This window comes from Poecilia latipinna, unplaced genomic scaffold (assembly GCF_001443285.1).
Source record: "Poecilia latipinna isolate Pla-1442-1.1 unplaced genomic scaffold, P_latipinna-1.0 Scaffold1410, whole genome shotgun sequence".
NCBI classification, from domain to species: Eukaryota; Metazoa; Chordata; class Actinopteri; order Cyprinodontiformes; family Poeciliidae; genus Poecilia; species Poecilia latipinna.
In genome coordinates, this window is record NW_015114026.1 from 168,583 (window position 1) to 186,084 (window position 17,502).

The window sequence follows — 17,502 nt, forward strand, 5'->3', positions numbered from 1 at the left end:
TCTGTTGTTGTCAANTTAAAACGGCAAATGGTACNCTTGTGAGTGCATCTGCCATTTCCACCCAACTGGGACACGCATCACAGAGAATCAAGCGCACCCATCCCCTTCACGACTCAGGCCCATCTGAAGTCTCTAAGGTAACTTGGCACACCTGTGCTCACAATGATCTCTGCAGACAAAGACCACTGGTAGGAACTGGACGTTATGCCCAGTTTATATCATTTAATCTGCATTCAGAAGACCAAATTAGCCTTGGTGATGTAATGGGTTTTATGTGTTTGGAATGTAGTTTGTTTGTTCATTCACTGTCAACTTAAAAGTAGATTGTTAACATTACCTGGAAAACTAGTTAATTAGTTCATTGTGACCTGTAATTGTTTTTTTGTTTTTTTTTCATTTGTTTGTAGGTTTTCAACCTGCTCTGTGACTCTGACTACTTATGTGAAGTCATGGTGGTCTTACACTGTCAACTGAAATAATCTAAAGACAAGAAGAGAAGAAATAAAAGATGTCGCTGAGATGAGTGGTTTCTGCATTTCTTTGAGGGAAACAAGCTTTTTCAAGTTTGGGCAGAAGCTGAGGTGGTTTAGAGCAAAAAACTTGACAGTTGTATTAATGTTTGCCTCAGACCTGTAGCTGATGGTTTTCTTGGCCCTCGTCGATCTGCGACCCCAGCTCTTACTCCGCTTTGCTTCTTTCTTCTCCTTGATGACGACCTCAGGTTTTTCTTGCTCCACTTCCACCTGCGACGGGTTCAACATCTTTTATTTCACAAACATGAGCAGGCGAGCCACTTGGTGTCCGACCAGGCCTGGTTTGTACTTACAGAAGGCGTGATGATGTTCTCAACACTGATTCCCACATAAATCAGCCGCTCCTTCCTGCACAAGTTCAAAACGCATCAAGCAATTATAAACAGCTGCTGCAGTTCAAAACCTAATTTCAAAACTATGATTTGTTTTTTTTTGGTTTTTCCATTTCAAAATATAATAAAGGGAAAAAATTGTGTTTTAGTTGTTTATAAAATAAATGAGAAAAACTGAATTTCAGATTTTTTTATTTTATTTTAATAGTTAAAGCAAAAACAACTTTATATTTTGTTGGTGCACCATTTGGGAAATTGTGGATTGAACAGCGGTTGTATTTGAAAAAGGAAAGAAGAGTTTTTTTTCTTGCGATTTTGTTTTAAAACAGAAAAACCAAACAACAAACTATAGATGGATTATTTTTCTTTGTACATGTCATTAAACCCTAAAAATTTATTTTAAGGTGTTTTTTTGCCAGGAATATCTTCAGTGATTATAGCTTAAAACATACAGCACAATATATGTGAACTTATTAAATGCATCAAATGAAAGACGGTCAAGTATGGAGGTCCCAAAATGCCAAATATTAAAAAAAATAAGCAACTCATTGAATGACTACTGAAGTATGTTAATTATTTAAATATGTAAACAAATACAAAATTACATTTAAAACCAAATAAGTAATTGATAAAAATAATAAAAAAAATCTGATATGTTGCAAGATACATGATTTTCCCTAGTGGGGAATGTTGGTCTTCCTTCTTAAAGCCAGTGGGTGGGGCTAAAGCTGCTGTAGTGATATTTGGTCAAAAGCAGACTTCCTGTTTAGTTAGACCAATCAGTCATTAGTCAATCAATCAATAATTTTCTGGTGTAAAGAAGCACATAAACAATGACAACAGAAGGCTGTAGTGGGTCAGTGGGAGAGCAGAAATGAGAACCATAATTGAAAGCAGAAGAAGAAAGTCCCACCTCCTCTCGGCCCGTTCCTTCTTCTTCAATGAGGCGTCGAGGTTCTGCAGCTGCTCCTCCAGTTTGTCGCAGAGCTGCTTCTGCAGATGGAAACAAAAGAACATCCATCCCTCATTCAGAGCTCTTTCCCACTTGTATCTTTGGTTAGCGACAGTCTGGCATGAACGTACATGCTGACAGGGCGGGCAGAACCATTCTCCGTCCGGGATGACCATGAGAGGCGGCCGCAGGCAGGCGGTGTGGTAGCCGCTGTCACACGAGTCGCACAGCAAGATCTGCAGGAGACGGTCAGATCAAGACACAAAAGATTCTGTTTGCATCCTCATACATTTTGTTGCTCCGTTTTATATAAACGTTATCATTTCAAGGATGTTTTTGTCTCTTTTTGTTCTATTAACCTAGAGGTCGTTCAATCAGGTACCCAGTTTTTGGATTTTCAGTAAAAATGACAATTTTTGGTTTTATCTGACATTTTTACCCTAAAATGCAGTTTTATTAAAAAAATAAATAAATAAAATACCCATCGCTGCAATGAACAAAACATAACTAACTAAAGCTAAAGTATCTTTGACTCATGACTGAAAAATACTTTTAACTGGATCTTAAAAATCCCTACGACTGAAATTATATGATCAGCTCGTTTCGTTTATTTACATCTTTTAAAATATTTCTGAAAAAGGCTTAAGTGAGAAATATCAAAATATCAACAAAATTAACAATTTCTTCAGATTGTGCTGACTTTTCTCATCTGATTAATCAATTAATTGTCAGGATAAACGATTAGTAAAATAATTGTTAGTTGCAGGTCTTAATGCAAAACTCTGGAAATGATTACAAAAGAAAAACAGCATTCTAACCCATTTATAAAGAATTTCATTTTTGTTGTGACAACACTTGTTCTGTGTTTTGTCCGTTTCTCCTTTGTTGCTCTTTGTTCTCTTTGCTTATCTGATTGGTTATTTTACAGATTATCTGTTTGCTAATCTGTACTGTTTGTTTTGTCTGCATTAATTGGTGATCAAGAAAAAAACTAAATATTTCAAGGAATGGCTGAAGGTTTGCAGACCAGCAGAGGCCCCGCCCACCCACCAGCTCAGGATGATTTGGAAGACCACAGTGTTTGCACGGGTCGTCGTTTGGAGGTAGATCGTCGTCGGAAGACGTGGACGAGTCCGAGCTCCGCCTCTCCCGGTTCCGGTTCCTCCTCTTCCGGCTTCGCTCGACCTTGTAGTCTTCGTCGCTGTCATCCTCCTCCTCGCTCTCCTCCTCTTCGCTCAATGACTCCTCGCTGTTCTCGTCCTCGTCGTCAGAGTTTTTCCTTTTCCTGCGCGTTCGAGTGTTGGACCACCGAGTTCTCCGCCTTTTTCTCCCCTGAAAACAAAACAATTCAATTTAGTAACAAAAAAAAAATATATATAAAAATCCCTGGATCAGTTTAAAAATGATCAGAAATAATAACCAGATATTGGTCTTACTTTGGGTTTTGGCTGGCCCTCCTGATCAGCCTTTTTCTCTTTGGGTTTCTTTTGAACAGTCTTCACATCCGCCTTTTCCTCTTCCTCCTCCTCTTCTTTCTTGTCTTGGTCTTTGTCATGGTCCTGAGCAAAAGGAGTGGGCGGGAGTTTCTCCATCTTCTTCTCCTGAACCTCCACGGCCTTCTGCGTTGGCCTGGAGATCCTCGGCGACCGCCTCAGACACCGCCCCGTGTTCGTGTCCGACTCCGAGTCACCGTGGCGATCCTCCCTCTGCAGCTCGGCTCTTCTTCTGTGCGCCGGTGGCCTATTTCGTCGACGTGCGCCCTCTTGTGGTGGAGAGCCCCCGTCGCCGTTCCGCACCTGTTCTGGTTTCCTGCTGCAGTCTGCAGGCGCGTCGCCGGCTGCTCCTTTGGTTTGTTTTTCTGGCATTTCTTTTGAGGACTCTGATTCTTTGCTTGAATTTGTTGGACTCGACTCAGTTTTGTTTTGCTTCTGAGCTTCTTCATCCGTTATTTCACGTTTTTGGGAATCATCCTCCTTTCCTTTGTCAGGCGAAATTTCTTTCTTATTTTCTGATGGTGGCTCCTTGATTGTCAACGACACTTCCTCCTCTTTCCGTTTAGATCCTGTTTCTTTGGGGGATTTTTTCTTCTCAGCAGGACTAGATGGTTTATCTGTCTGTTCGCAGGATTTCTGTTCAGAGTTTTTCTCATCAGTTTGCATCTTCGTCCGATTGTTTTCATCACCCGATTCTTCTCCTGTAAGCCTGGAGTCGCATATCGTACCATCTTTGCAGTTTGAATCTTTCTTTACGTCTTGTCGATTTTCTGAACTCACCTCTTCAACGTCGTCACTCTTTCTGTTTGGTGTACCTGACTCTGATTTGTCTTTGTTTACATGAGGTGCTTCTGTTCTCTCTCCTGATTTGTCAGTGATTATTGGTTTGTCTGTTTTTGCATCAGCACACTGAATTATCGTAGCTTTAGGTTCAGCAGATTTCTGCACAGGATCTTTATCTGAAGGATCCTTTACTGTTGAATCCTTCTCCGACAGGTCTTTCTCTACAGGACCTGTTTTCATTGCATCTTTAGCCACAGGATCCTTTTCTGCCGGATCTTTCTCCGCAGAAACTTTTTTCAGCACATCCTTCGTTGCAGACTCCGTTTCTACAGAATCTTTTTTTGTCGAATCTCTCTGTGTAGGACCTTTTGTTGGATCTTTTGTCAAATCTTCCGCCACAGGGCCCTTTTCTGCAGAAATCTTTGTCGTCTGATCCTTCTTTGCAGACTCCATCTCTGCAGGATTTTTTACCGTTAAATCTTTTATTGTTGGATCTTTTGCCACAACATTTTTTGTTGAATCTTTCTCTGCACAATATTTCTCCACTGGAACTTTTGTCACCAGATCTTTCTCAACAGAATCTTTTCCTGCAGAGACATTTTTTGTCTGATCTGTTTCTACAGAATCTTTTGTCGTCAAATCTTTCTTTGTAGGATCTTTCTCTGCAGAAACATTTGTCAAATCTTTCTCTACAATATCTTTTTCTGGAGAAACTTTCTCTGCAGGATTTTTTGTCATTGACTCTTTTATCAACTGTTCGTTCGCCACAGGATCTTTCTCTGCAGAAGTCTTTGTCGAATCTTTCTCTGCAGGATCTTTTTCTGCAGAGAAGTTTTTTGTCTGATCTTTCTCTACAGGAGAAAGGATCATTGGATCTTTCTTTGGAGGATTTTTCTCTGCAGGATCCTTTGTCATTAGCTCCTTTATTGTTGGATCTTTCGCCACAGGATCTTTTTCCGTTGAATCTTTCTCTGCAGAGTCTATCTCTGTAGGATCCTTCTCTGCAGGAACTTTTGTCACCAGAACTTTCTCTGCAGGATCTTTTACCGTCTGAACTTTCTCTGCAGGATCTTTTGTCGTCTGAACCATCTCTGCAGGATCTTTTGTCGTCTGAACCATCTCTGCAGGATCTTTTGTCGTCTGAACCATCTCTACGGGATCTTTTATGGTCTGATCTTTCTCTACAGGATCTTTTTTCGTCAGATCTTTCTCTGCAGAAACTTCCTGTGCAAGATCCACGTCTTTAGTTTTGTTGCTTTCCTTCATGTCTTTCGCTTCAGATGAATCCGACTCGCCAACACTCAACTCTTTTTTCGATTCGGATACGTCCGTTTCCACACAGGAAATGGAAATCCTGATGTTACCATCAGGATTTGCTTCACCTGTTTCTTTTGCTTTGACCTCTGCTGGTTCGGATTCGTCCATTTTCTCCTCTTCTTCCTGATTGGATGATTTGTCCCCGTCTTCACACGCCAGCGTTGCGTCTTGGGGAGGTTTGTTTGTTTCTCTGTTTTCAGTTTTCTTTTCTTCAGTTCTTGTCGAGTCATCCTGGAGTGATTTATTGCCACCTGCAGCAGCAGCAGGAAGGTTTTCCGTGGGTTTATCTTTACTTCTCTGTTTCTCGGGTTCTCCGTCCACTGGAGGCAAAACTTCGCCGTTCACCTGATCGTTTATTCTCTGAACTTTCTGCTCCAGATTTGACTCGGGAACAGAGAGATTTTGTGCTGTGATGGTGCCGTTTTTCTCACCAAAGTCCTCGCTGAACTTCATTCCCCGTTTCTTCAGTGGGATTTTGGCCTGCTGGTCATTTTTCAGGGTTTGCTGGATCTCCTCCGAGCCGCTCTTCTTCACCTCCTCTCCCTTTACAGCGGTGCAGTGTGGCGTCGGGTCGGTCGGAGGCGGTTTGGAGTCCGCCGCCTCCATTGGCTCCTCTTTGATGCTTTGAGCCTTGGTGCTGACGGTTTCTGAAACGAGTTCTGGCTCCAGTTTAGCTTCGATGACGCCATTTAGTGGCAGTTTACTTTCTGGTTTCACCTCCGAGTTTTCTGTTCCTTCATTTTTGTCTTTCAGGTCTTCATCCGACGTATCGTCAGCCTTTTTTGTGTTGCCTTAAAAACAAGACATAAAGCATGAAATGGGTTTGGATTCAATTCAAAATTTAACATTTTAATTCAAATGCAAATCTTTGAATTTCAGTTCAAAAATTAATTGAAATGTATTTTGGATTTTTAAATCAAAATATTTTGTAAATAAATAGAATGTGATTCTTTTCTTCCACTAAACTTTCCATTAATATTAGTGTTACAGCTAATAGGCAAAAAACTAATTCATCAAGACTCTATGTAGGATTGTCACAATAAATTGTCCCAGAAATTATGGCGATAAATGATAAAATGTTATTTTGAGACCATTTTCAACTTAATAACTTAATAAAAGTGCAGGCTTATTAATTCTGGTATCTGGTATCAAAGATAAAAAAAAATTCTAAAAAACATTTACAGTGGAACTGGAAAACATTTTAAAAATAAACAAAACAACAATAATTAAAATGGATTATGAAATCTCCGTGACCAAAACTGCATTCTGAAAAATAATCATCCTTCAGCTTAGACAGGGAAAACAGGCAAAAGGGACAGGTAATGTAAACTATCTTGCAGCGTTTCTCAAAAATGTCGGCTTTTCAATGACATTAGAGGGGCAGGTCTCTCTAAAGACTGTTGTCTGTAGAGAAAATGATTGTGCCTTATAACGCAATTAATTGATTTATTGCTTATTTTGAAAGAATTTGAACAAAATTACTGGAATAAACTAACTGTGCAGTGGATTTTTCCTCTATTGATCTCCAAAAGTGCTCCTGTGGTTGATTATTTCATGATCAGCGTGTAAAAATGGGGCTTCAGCAGTCCAACCTTTGTCTTTGTCTGCCTCCCCCTCTGCTTTACTTTTTTGTTCCAGGTCTCTCTTCAGCAGCTCGGGATCGATTTGTGTCTTTAGGAGAGCGACAACTTCAGCTAAGTCATTTCTGGTTCTAAAGGAGGAAAAATAAACACATTTTACTGATCAGTCTGCAGACATCAAGACATTGTTTTACTGTGGCTGGAGCATTTAGATGCCAGCCGACCTAACGATGCATTTCCACGACGCGCCGTCCAGGTCGTCCTGCTCCTCTACGTAAACCCGCACGTTGTCGTCCTGGTCCAGCTGGAACCAATACATCTGCCCGTCCTTGTCCCGGCCAATCGGCTGCAGCCGCATTTTGTCCGGATCTTCATCGTTGATGGCGGTCTTGAACTTCACGTTCTCATCAAATTGGATCTCACATAAATACTGAAGCAAGAACAAGGAAAATAGGGAAAATGATGGAAATTTTTTTACAAGAATAAAGTTTAAATATTACAAGAATAAAATCACAATACTATCAGAATAAAGTTAAAATATTACAAAAATAAAGTTATAAGAAAATAAAGTAGTACTATTACAAGAATGAAGCCCTAATATTGCAACAATGTAATATTTTGAGAATAAAGTCATAATTTTTTTACTTTATTTTTGTAATTTTATTTTGCTATTTTCTTAGCGAGGCCATTATACTCAGTCGCTGCTGCCTCATCCTTACTTAATGTCAACTTAAAGCCCAGTAACAAAAATTGAGCTAATTAAATTCTTCAAAGACTAAAAACGTTTGTGTCCAATCCGTCTGCTTGTCATGTTTTTCTTCTATATGCAGATAGAAGCAGATTACTGAGGAAGAAACATTGCAAAAAACCTTGCAAATGTTTCTAAAATAAAACCACAAAATCTGTGATTTTTATTGTAAGAAACAAAGAAAATACAAACGATCATGAAATCCTGAAGGGACTGGGTCATGAATCCAAACCTGCTAAGTTTTATCAACTGAAATTAAATTCAGTTTAAACGCATAAAGAAGTAAACTTTCATTAGTGGGCCCAGCAGACTCTTACCTTCAGGATGTCTGTCTTGCACTCCATGGACAGCTCCTTGTAGCCGTTCTGCTCCAGTTCCCACGCCCAGGTTGTGTTGAACTCCTGGCATATCTGCAACAAAAACAAAACTGACTGAAACTCCTGGAGAAAAAAACTATTTACCAAGAGAAACCATTAAACTATTAACTTCAGTAATGTCAGATACTTTGTTTCATTATTATTATTATTGAATGATACAGAAACAAGACATGCAAAGTTTCACGTACTTATAACCAACTGCGTCTTGATTTAATTTATGAAATTGGGAAAATGTTGATTTTTAAAGCAAAATCTGCAGCTGAAAACAGAACTTAGCTTTTTTATGATACGTCAAGTCTGAGATTTGTTCTGCATTAAAGCATTGGTCTTTACATATATTTATATACAAACAGTCACTCTGGAAAAATTAGCAAAAAATAGAAATTCATCCTGGTTAGCGCTCAGGTTCAGGATTGATTGATGCAAAAGCATTTCTCAGTTTCATCTTTGACCTGATGGCAAGAAGCTGGATTCTATGATCTTCAAACAAATGAACCAGAGGGCCAGTTGAACTTGAAGCTAAAGTGCTAAAAATCAGAATGTGATACATAAAGTAGGTAAATATTGCATAAAACAGTCTGAAAACCACATTTCCTTTTTCCATTCTTCCTTCTGCAGACATTTAAAATCATAAAAGCAAACTTCATCCTTTTCCACTAAGCAGCCTGAAGGCTGAGCGCTTACCTTGACGAGGTATTTCTCCCATCTGTCTGCAGAAACCGACTTCCCAATCTTCCTTAGCAGCTTGACATGAAGATCAACCAGCAGCTTTGGAACTGAGGAGACAGGGAAACGTTACCTGGATGACAGATTCACACCTGGATCTGAGCAGATTAACAAGTTTTTAAACAACATGCTGACTCTTCCTCAACGTGGATTCACCGACCTGAAACTCTGGGCTGATATCAATATTTGGTTCTAAGAAGAGAAGCTTATTTGCAAGACAATTCAAATTCAATTCAATTCAGCTTTACAGGAGGAAAATGTAAAGGAAGACAAACGCCTGGATGAGTCTCTCTAGATTTAAAACCAGAAAATTCAGATTAAATAAATAAGTGAAACATAATGAAAACATAACAGAGAAAATACAAATACAAATAAAAATACACCGTAAACATATTACCCTGATAGAAAACAAATAAATGAAATAAATAAGGAATTTTTGGTTATTTTTAAGGACTACTTTTTTATCTTTTTAAATTTGAAAATAAAATTATGAAAGACATCTTACACTAATAATTAGATACATTCTTACAATTATATTTATATATATATAAATACACACTAAAAATGGTTCTTATAGATTCATCTATAAGAAAAAAATGACTTTGCTGATAAAAGTTAAAAAAATAAAAAATAAATAAATAAATAAAAAAGGCAACATTTTCCAAATAATTTAGTTAGGTGAACTAATTTTTTTAGGCTTAAAATATTAAAAATTGTTTTTATAGAAGGTATAAAAATAAGTTGCATCTATAAGAAAAAAGCAAGAAAATTAAAGAGCTGCACAGAGCTGCACAGTGGCGCAGTTGGTAGAGCTGTTGCCTTGAAGCAAGAAGGTTCTGGGTTCAATTCCCAGTGGGTTTTCTCCCAGTACTCTGGTTTCGTCCCACAGTCCAAAAACATGACTGTCTGTCCCCAGGTGTGTGTGTGTGCATGGTTGTTTGTCCTGTGTTGCCCTGTGACAGACTGGTGACCTGTCCAGGGTGTAGTACCCTGCCTCTTGCCTGCTATGTCAGCTGGAGACAGGCACCAGCAACCCTCCTGACCCCACAAGGGTATAAGAAAATGGATGGATTAAGTTACACTAAAATAAAAATCAGAATTTTAAACACTGTTGCTTAGTATTTGGATTATTAAATATTATCACAGGAGCATTTTTTAAAGGTTTTGTTGGCTCTAGTGGCCTTTACTCAAAAGTAGTTCAACAGGAAAGAGGGTTATGAGAGATGGGGAAGACATGCAGCAAATGTCACCAGGCCAGGAATCGAACCTGCAACCACTGGCATTAGGACTAAGGCCTCAATACATGGGTTGTGCTTTGCCCCTGCGCCACCACAAGAGCATTTTTAAGATTGAATTTTATTACTGATCTATAAACAAACTTGCTGTCTTTATATCATTCATAATATTTTTATTAAATATGTAACATTATTTCTTTCAAATGAATACAAAGGATATTTGCCCTTTCTATTAATTTACTTTCTAACAAATGAGTGAATCTACTTGTTTTGACTGAGACGACCTGTTCAGTTAAATGAAAACTATTTCAACCATATCATTTTGTCTGAGCGGTCCATGAAGTTCAGACAGAATTTTACAGCAATAAAGATCAATGACTGTAAATCTATTCCATAATTTACAAATAAACATGTCACACAAACTTAAAGACAAATTTAAAACTCAAATTTAAAAGCATTTTTCTGTCATTTTGGGTTGTTTCACACTCAAAAAAGGATGATTTATTTTAAAATAAAAATAAAATCAGGTATTTTTGTATGTTTGAATTTAAAATTATGGCAATTTTACACCTGAAGACATTCTGTAACATTACGAGCTGCAGGTTTTCAATATTATGAAGGGGTGCGTTTTCTCTACCTGTTGCTGCAAGTTGTTTTAAACAATAACATAGCGCCCCCCTTAGATGATTTATTGCCATTACATGTCAGCATTTAAAAGTACCTCCTTAGAGTGGAGATAAACTCAATCTAATCTAATGAACACATCACGCTGCTCTGAGAAAATGCATCACGTTGGATCTATTTAGGATTTTTCATTACGATTAATTTAATAAAATAAAGTTTCCACAGTGCAGCTTGAGCACATGTTAATGAGAGGTAGAAATTAAACCCCAATCAGCAGCACTTCAAATAGGAAGCGCACGAAAAGCGTCAAGTTAGCCACAATAAGCACCGGAAGACAACGTATCGACATTTTAAACAACATAAACACACATTTAAAATAGATTAAAATATTATTTACAAAGACTAACTTGCCTAAGTAATACAAGTACTTGCTGAAGTTACTTGTAAATAGGAAAATACATGATGATAAGTCTGCTTGGGTATTTAAATGAGTTTTATTTTGAAAGTCAAGCCGGATTTCGTCACCCTTGCAGCTAACTTAGCCTCAGCTCAGCTATCCACTACCTGAGAATATATTTAACTGTAAATAAAGTGCATAATCCAACATCCGTGTAACACTCTGACCGATTTATCAGCAGCATACAGTTTTACACGGCTTATTGCGAGAACTCGCATCACGCCCACGAACACACAGACAGTGTTTTCACCGCACATTTATGCTTGTGTTGTTGCACGAGAAGCAGATAAAGGCTGGGGAAAAATTAAGCTCAATTCAAAAGCTAAAAAGTGACAGAAAACATCGAACAAATCGACATGTTTACGTTTTAATCAACATGGAAATATGCGGGGAGACGTTTAAAACCTTGAATAGCATGGCTGGGAGGCGGTTGAATTGAGTTTAAGTAAACACGAAGGTTAAAAAAATCCACACAATAACAGCTAACATTAGCGGTTAGCACGTTAGCTCAGTCCCATTATCATTAATGCAAGGCAGGAGCCTCTACGCGTCCTCCGAGCCTCCTGCTGCGGGCTTTCTTGCCCTACCTGAGGATGTGTCCTGCAGGTATCTCTCCAGCTGAGGGAAGGTGAGCTCCGGCAAGTCCAACAGGGCTCCGTATCGCTCCAGGAACGAGCAAACCACGGCGTAATTTGGACACAAACCGGGGGGAGAACTCGCTGTTGCCGCCGAAGCAGCCATCTTTTCCACACCAGTGTCAAGCCCCAGCGGCGAAAGTGCACACGACTTCCGGTGTTGTTACAAAATAAAACAATACCGGAACAAGGGATGCTAAGAACAAGACAGGTGCCATCCTTTGTTTTTTACACTTAGATGACGTGATTTGTTTTCCTGAAAACAAAAACATTTTAAAAACGTATTTTTTCAAATAAATTGTAATCTTTTCTCTTGGATTACAATGATATATTTAACCATTCATTCACTTTTGTTGTCGACATAGAAATAACCCCAATTATCCCTTTCAGGATTGGATTAAAAATGGCAATAAATGTTTCACTAGAAATTAAGTATTTAAGTGTTTTCCTCAGTACTGCATTTTATTCTATATATTTAATAAGTGTCATATAGCTGACTGGCATGTGATATATAATTAGTTGAAATTGGAAGCTTATGCACTGAATAAAAAAACACAAATGCTTTTTCCACTGTCTGAAGTTAAATCAGATTAAACTTATCCTGGGTTAATGTCGGTCTGAGTTACCAAAAACAATTTCTATTCACTTTCAATTTGGAAATAACCTTTATGAAGTAACATACTTTTCATTAAACCCACATTTCTACTTTTTTTTTTTTAATTGGTCTTATGTAATATTCTAATGTTAATTGTCAGGTTTTCATTTACCATTAGAAGAAAGTCATCGTGATTAAGCAAAATTAAGGTGTTAAAACATCAGTTTTTGTCTAATTAATCTATACAGTGTGTCTCAATTGGTGCTGAAGTTACTGAAATAAATTGAGTTTTCAACAATCTAATTTAGCAAATTAATTTGCAAATAGTCTCTATTAAAGATTTAGAACAAAAATTGGATTTTTTGGTACAACTGCATCCTTTTAAGATCTAAATGGAGAAAAAAACCAAGTCTGAACAACTAATGTTATTTATTTATCCTAATCACTTAAAATGATTAAGTTTCAGATGCCAAACATTTAAAGGGAAATGGCTAATTTGTATGACAATGGAACAAATTTTATTATCTCTGTGTCTAAAAAACCCAATTTATTTAACACAATCTTAAGCTAGATATTAAAGGTTTGCTGGTTGCAGACCCCAGTCTAAGACCAGAGGTGAAGCTTGGAGCGTAGATGGTCCAGTTTTCTCTTCATTATAAAAACAAAAACTGCAGAAATGTTCATCTGTTCGTCCCTTAAATCCAAGCTGAGATTTGGAAGATGCCTTGTAATGAAGGTCTTCATTACTTGGAAGTACAACACTTAAAATGTGTGTTAAATGATTAAAAAATTCATGTCGAATGATAAAAGAAACGGATACAGAGATTGAAGTATTTTATTGATTGTGTGTTTTTATGCAGTGGCATCTCAGCTGGAACTGATGGTGTCCTGTTAAAATACAACAAACTATAATATAAGTATATGGTGACTGTCTGAAATGCACTGAAATGTTTGAAGGCTTTGTGTGGGTGTGGCTTACCTCTCTCTTCCTCTGCAGGGTGTTCAGGCTAAAAGATTCCCTAGGGGCCAGAGCATCTTTTAAAGGTTCCGGAAGAGATCAAAGTAGATGGAAGAGGGGGAGCAATAGAGCTATGCACTTTATAAATTTAATGTTGGATTTATATTTATACCGATAGAAATGTGTTTTTAGAGATGCTTAAAATGAATAGCATTTGGTAATGTATATTATTCTGAAGATTTTGTTATTTTGTCAGTTTGTTTGTGTGTATGTATTTTGTTTTACCCTGTTTCTTGGTGGGTTTGTTAATTGGAACAGCCAGGGACTATAAAAGGCTGCATGTTGGCCACATTAGGGTGGTTGCTGCTGAGACCCTAGGCCTTTGTAAGCAGGGTTGTCTGTGTGTTATATGTTGGTGAATAAACTCCCAGTGGGATTGCACTGTTTCTCTGCCTCAAGTCTCCTACTTCCTCCAGCCGCTAAGGGCCGTTCTAACATGCCTGAAGTTCTGAGATTTTTGCAGACTTCATTATATAAAATACAACAAACCAGAGAAGAGAGTGGAGTCTTGGTTGTTTCGTTTAAGCTATCTTTATTTCACATTTATTTGTACACAATAAATACAGTCAAACATCCACTGGTGTGTAAATCTGAAGATTTAATGTCTGCAGAGCCAACATTAAAAATGGGAATTTTATCAGTGAACTGGGCGTTAAATCAGGACCAGTAGCAGGTTTAAAACAACAACAATAACGTCTCTGATGGAAACGAGACGTCAGTCTGATTTCATTTTAATACAACAGGGTAAACGCAAACTTCAAAAATAAGTTTGATGTCATTCAGATCTCAAGGAGATCAACGAGAACACAGCAACGAGGCTGACAGATATCTCTTTCCCTCTGATCTAATTATCTACTGTTTAATAAAAAGGTCTTTATTTCTGAATCTAGTGAAACAAACAGAGAAAATGCTATTATTATTTTTTCTTTTTTTTTCTTTTACAGATATCCATCTCCAAGTTTTCTGTAAACTATTCATGTTTCAAAAACAGAAGCAGTAAAGACACTACGGTGGCTATTTAAGGCTAAATAACACAAAGAGCTGATAAAATAAATGCTTTTATACGAATACGGCTTTCAAACAAACCTCAAACATCAACAATACTGAGAGGGAACAAGAAGATGTGAAGAAAGTGCTTCGCTAAGAAATGGGACAGCTAGCGTTTGCTAGCATCTCCAGCTAGCAGCTGCTAGCATCTCCAGCTAGTAGCTGCTAGTAGCTCCGGCCAGTGGTTGCTAGCTGCCCCAGATGGTAAAAAACATTAAGATGGAACAATCTGAATGATCTGCAGGGTTCCTGAATGGCTTCCATCAAAAAGGAACTCGAGATTTAATTCCTAAAATTTTAAAGATAAAAACATAAGGAAGGAAGGAGGGAAGGAGTGATGGAGAGATACAAGAAAGAAAGGAAGGGAAAAAAGGATACAAGGAAGGAAACTGGGAGGGAGGGAAGAATGGATACAAGAAAGGAATAAAGGACATAAGGAAGGATGGAAGGGAGGCCATCAAGGATGGAAAAAAATAGATGGAATTAAGGATTGAAGGAGGGAGGTAAGGAAGGAAAGATGACACAAGGAAGGGAAAAAAGGGACAAAGACAGAAGGTTGAGAGAGACATAAAGAAGGAAGGAAGCTGAGCATTTAGGGAACAAAGTCTGGAGATTTTTTTTCCTTTTCTCTTATTTTTCCACTTTTCCAGACCTGAAAAATCCTGAAATCATATTCCAGATTTTTTTATTTTCCCTCAGACTGCGAAGAAACCCTGAACATCACAAAAACATCCAAAACTGGATGTCAGGACACAAAAACAACAAGACGTTACACTAAGTGTGTGTTTATGTTACAGGATTCCTTAAACTGCTTCTAAAGCGAAAACAAGGGCATAAAAAAACAAACAAAAAAACAAAGAGGAAGTCACTGAAAGGAGAAAAACAAACAGAATTGCCACTTTTCCCTTTGTTGGTGTAACTGTTTCCAGTTACGCTGCGTTGAAGGCGGAGAGGACCGGCCTCGGCCGTGTGGAGTCGGGATCAGACCAGAGTTTTATTTTATCGGCGGGTCATGTGATCAGGAAGCTGCTACTTTATCAGGAACACAAAAAAAATTAGCAGTAAAAGATCGCTCTGATTGGGCACATAAAAATGTAAAAAAATAATAATAATAATAATCTGCCACTAATTTTAATCTGTAAGATGGAAAAGTGTGACATTTAATAAAAAATAAATGAGGATAACATTGTAGTTTCTGACAGATTTATCACTTAGGAAGATTTCCATCTTATTCGTACTTTGAAAAATAAAACTAAACAAGTTGAAAGTAGAATTTAAAAGCATGGTTTTGGCCAAGAAAAGCATGAATGGCCTGAAAATATCCATAAAATGAATCGAACTTTATTGTTTATCACAGTATTCTTCAGCTTGGGATTGAAAAGATGGACCGTGGGGAAGTTATTTCTTCTTTTTCAGCAGGAAAACAAATAAATAAGAAGCCAGGAGGTGATTAGCATCAGCAGCTAAATCCTGCCTCCTCTAATATTCATTAGATGAGTGCGGAAGCTCTTAACTGCCAGGAAATAAACTCAGGAGCAAAATCTCTTTTAAACGAGAAAACCTTCTGGTTTAAACAATATCAAAAACACAAAATACTAAAACAATATTTATTTTATGTCATTAAAACTAAAATATCTCTTAAGCAAGAAATCTGTCAGAGGAGCGTGTTTTTATATCTCATTACAGCGTCAACGTTTTTCAATTCAACATTTTTTCTTCTTTTAACAAGAAAACTTTCTTGTTACAACACTTTTACTGTTTTTGACAAGTGCCATTTATTTAACGTCTTTTTCTCATGTTATGGAGAAAACTTTTTCTGTTTTAACATTTTTTCTTATTCTAAAAAAAAACTTTGTTTTAATATATTTTCTTTTTTTTTTCCCCAATGAGAAAACTGCCGTTTTAATAAGACACTGTTAAATACCATGTTGGTATGTAACCATTTAAATGCTTACATTTTTTTTAAGAAATTAGAAAATAAAACGAATCACATTATAATGAGAGAAGCTAAGATTTTCTGTTACATAGTACAAAAATCTTAACACCTGCAACTAAGCCACATTTTTAATTATGAATTTCAACGTTTTATCTGGACTTTGTGCTGAATCTAAAAGCGACAGCCCACTTCCAGACACAAGATGAGGATGCAAATTTAAATTACATATCATCATAATCAAGAATTTAAATTATTAAAAGCTGAAAAGATAAAACATAATTAAGAGTTAAATTTGTTTTCTTAATGAGCTTTAGGGTAATTTTAAATTGTAAATTTAACGTGAACCGGTTTAAATGAGGCCAAACTTACTGAAAATCAGTAAATTATGTGGAGCTAATCACCTCCAGGAAGTCAACGTGGCTTCAAAAGTGTTCCTTAAAGTGCAATCCACTCTGCTGACTACGAGTTGTTTCCTTTTCTGTAAGCTTCCCTTAATTTACTAAGAGAAAATGTAATTTTTTTTGGTATTGTAAATATTCCAGATGCAGATAAAGCAGATGATGTTCCTCGTTTGCGTTAACTGAGCAGGAAAAACAGACGATAAAGGCACATTATTCCGACCCTCTGAGGTTCCGGACGTCTCCAGGCTCTCTCGGGGCGTTAAGCGTCCTCCGGTTTATTTGGGGGTGTCGGTGTTAGAGCAGTTTCACACCAGCGTGATCTCCACCTCCTCCCGGCGCTTCACCTGGCCGCGAGGATGCTGCTTTGGGGGAGGAGGAGCTGCACGGACCTGCAACACACCCAACAGGACAGACAAAATCACAACAAAGTTGCTTTTCAAAATACAATCATGATAAAAAAAAAAAAAAAGGAAAATACACCCTACTCTGTTTGAGAAATACAACTAAATAATACTACAGGGTTTGCACTCTCTTCCCACAGTAAAATTCAAGCACTTTTTAAGCATTTTCAAGGTAAGTTTTCAAAAATTTCTAACACCAAAACAATAAAATAAAGACAGTTCCAATTCATTATTATATGAAGCAAAAAAATAAAAATAAATAAATTAAAAAAAAAAAAAAAAAATATATATAAAAAAATATAAAAAAAAAAA

The 17,502-nt window shown here is 37.4% G+C and overlaps 2 protein-coding genes and 1 long non-coding RNA gene across 3 annotated transcripts in view; 1 reads left to right on the forward strand and 2 right to left on the reverse strand.

Annotated features, from left to right (window-relative positions):
• Nucleotides 1-11,936, reverse strand: part of rsf1b.1 (remodeling and spacing factor 1b, tandem duplicate 1) — a 19,821-nt gene extending 7,885 nt beyond the window's left edge. Inside the window, exons 1-11 of the mRNA XM_015056811.1 lie at nt 11,745-11,936; nt 8,800-8,891; nt 8,056-8,148; nt 7,215-7,420; nt 7,003-7,121; nt 3,254-6,201; nt 2,868-3,149; nt 1,949-2,053; nt 1,779-1,858; nt 827-881; nt 631-743 (exon numbers count right to left, since the gene is read on the reverse strand). Of these exons, the coding sequence (XP_014912297.1) occupies nt 631-743; nt 827-881; nt 1,779-1,858; nt 1,949-2,053; nt 2,868-3,149; nt 3,254-6,201; nt 7,003-7,121; nt 7,215-7,420; nt 8,056-8,148; nt 8,800-8,891; nt 11,745-11,898 (4,247 nt within the window). The 5' untranslated portion in view covers nt 11,899-11,936. The remainder of the gene's footprint in view (nt 1-630; nt 744-826; nt 882-1,778; nt 1,859-1,948; nt 2,054-2,867; nt 3,150-3,253; nt 6,202-7,002; nt 7,122-7,214; nt 7,421-8,055; nt 8,149-8,799; nt 8,892-11,744) is intronic.
• Nucleotides 11,937-13,460: 1,524 nt separating this feature from the next.
• Nucleotides 13,461-17,502, forward strand: part of LOC106962409 (uncharacterized) — a 14,344-nt gene continuing 10,302 nt past the window's right edge. Inside the window, exon 1 of the long non-coding RNA XR_001427969.1 lies at nt 13,461-13,600. This is a non-coding gene — a long non-coding RNA (uncharacterized LOC106962409). The remainder of the gene's footprint in view (nt 13,601-17,502) is intronic.
• Nucleotides 13,918-17,502, reverse strand: part of LOC106962405 (F-BAR and double SH3 domains protein 2-like) — a 46,325-nt gene continuing 42,740 nt past the window's right edge. Inside the window, exon 20 of the mRNA XM_015056812.1 lies at nt 13,918-17,178. Coding sequence (XP_014912298.1) covers nt 17,095-17,178 — 84 coding nt within the window. The 3' untranslated portion in view covers nt 13,918-17,094. The remainder of the gene's footprint in view (nt 17,179-17,502) is intronic.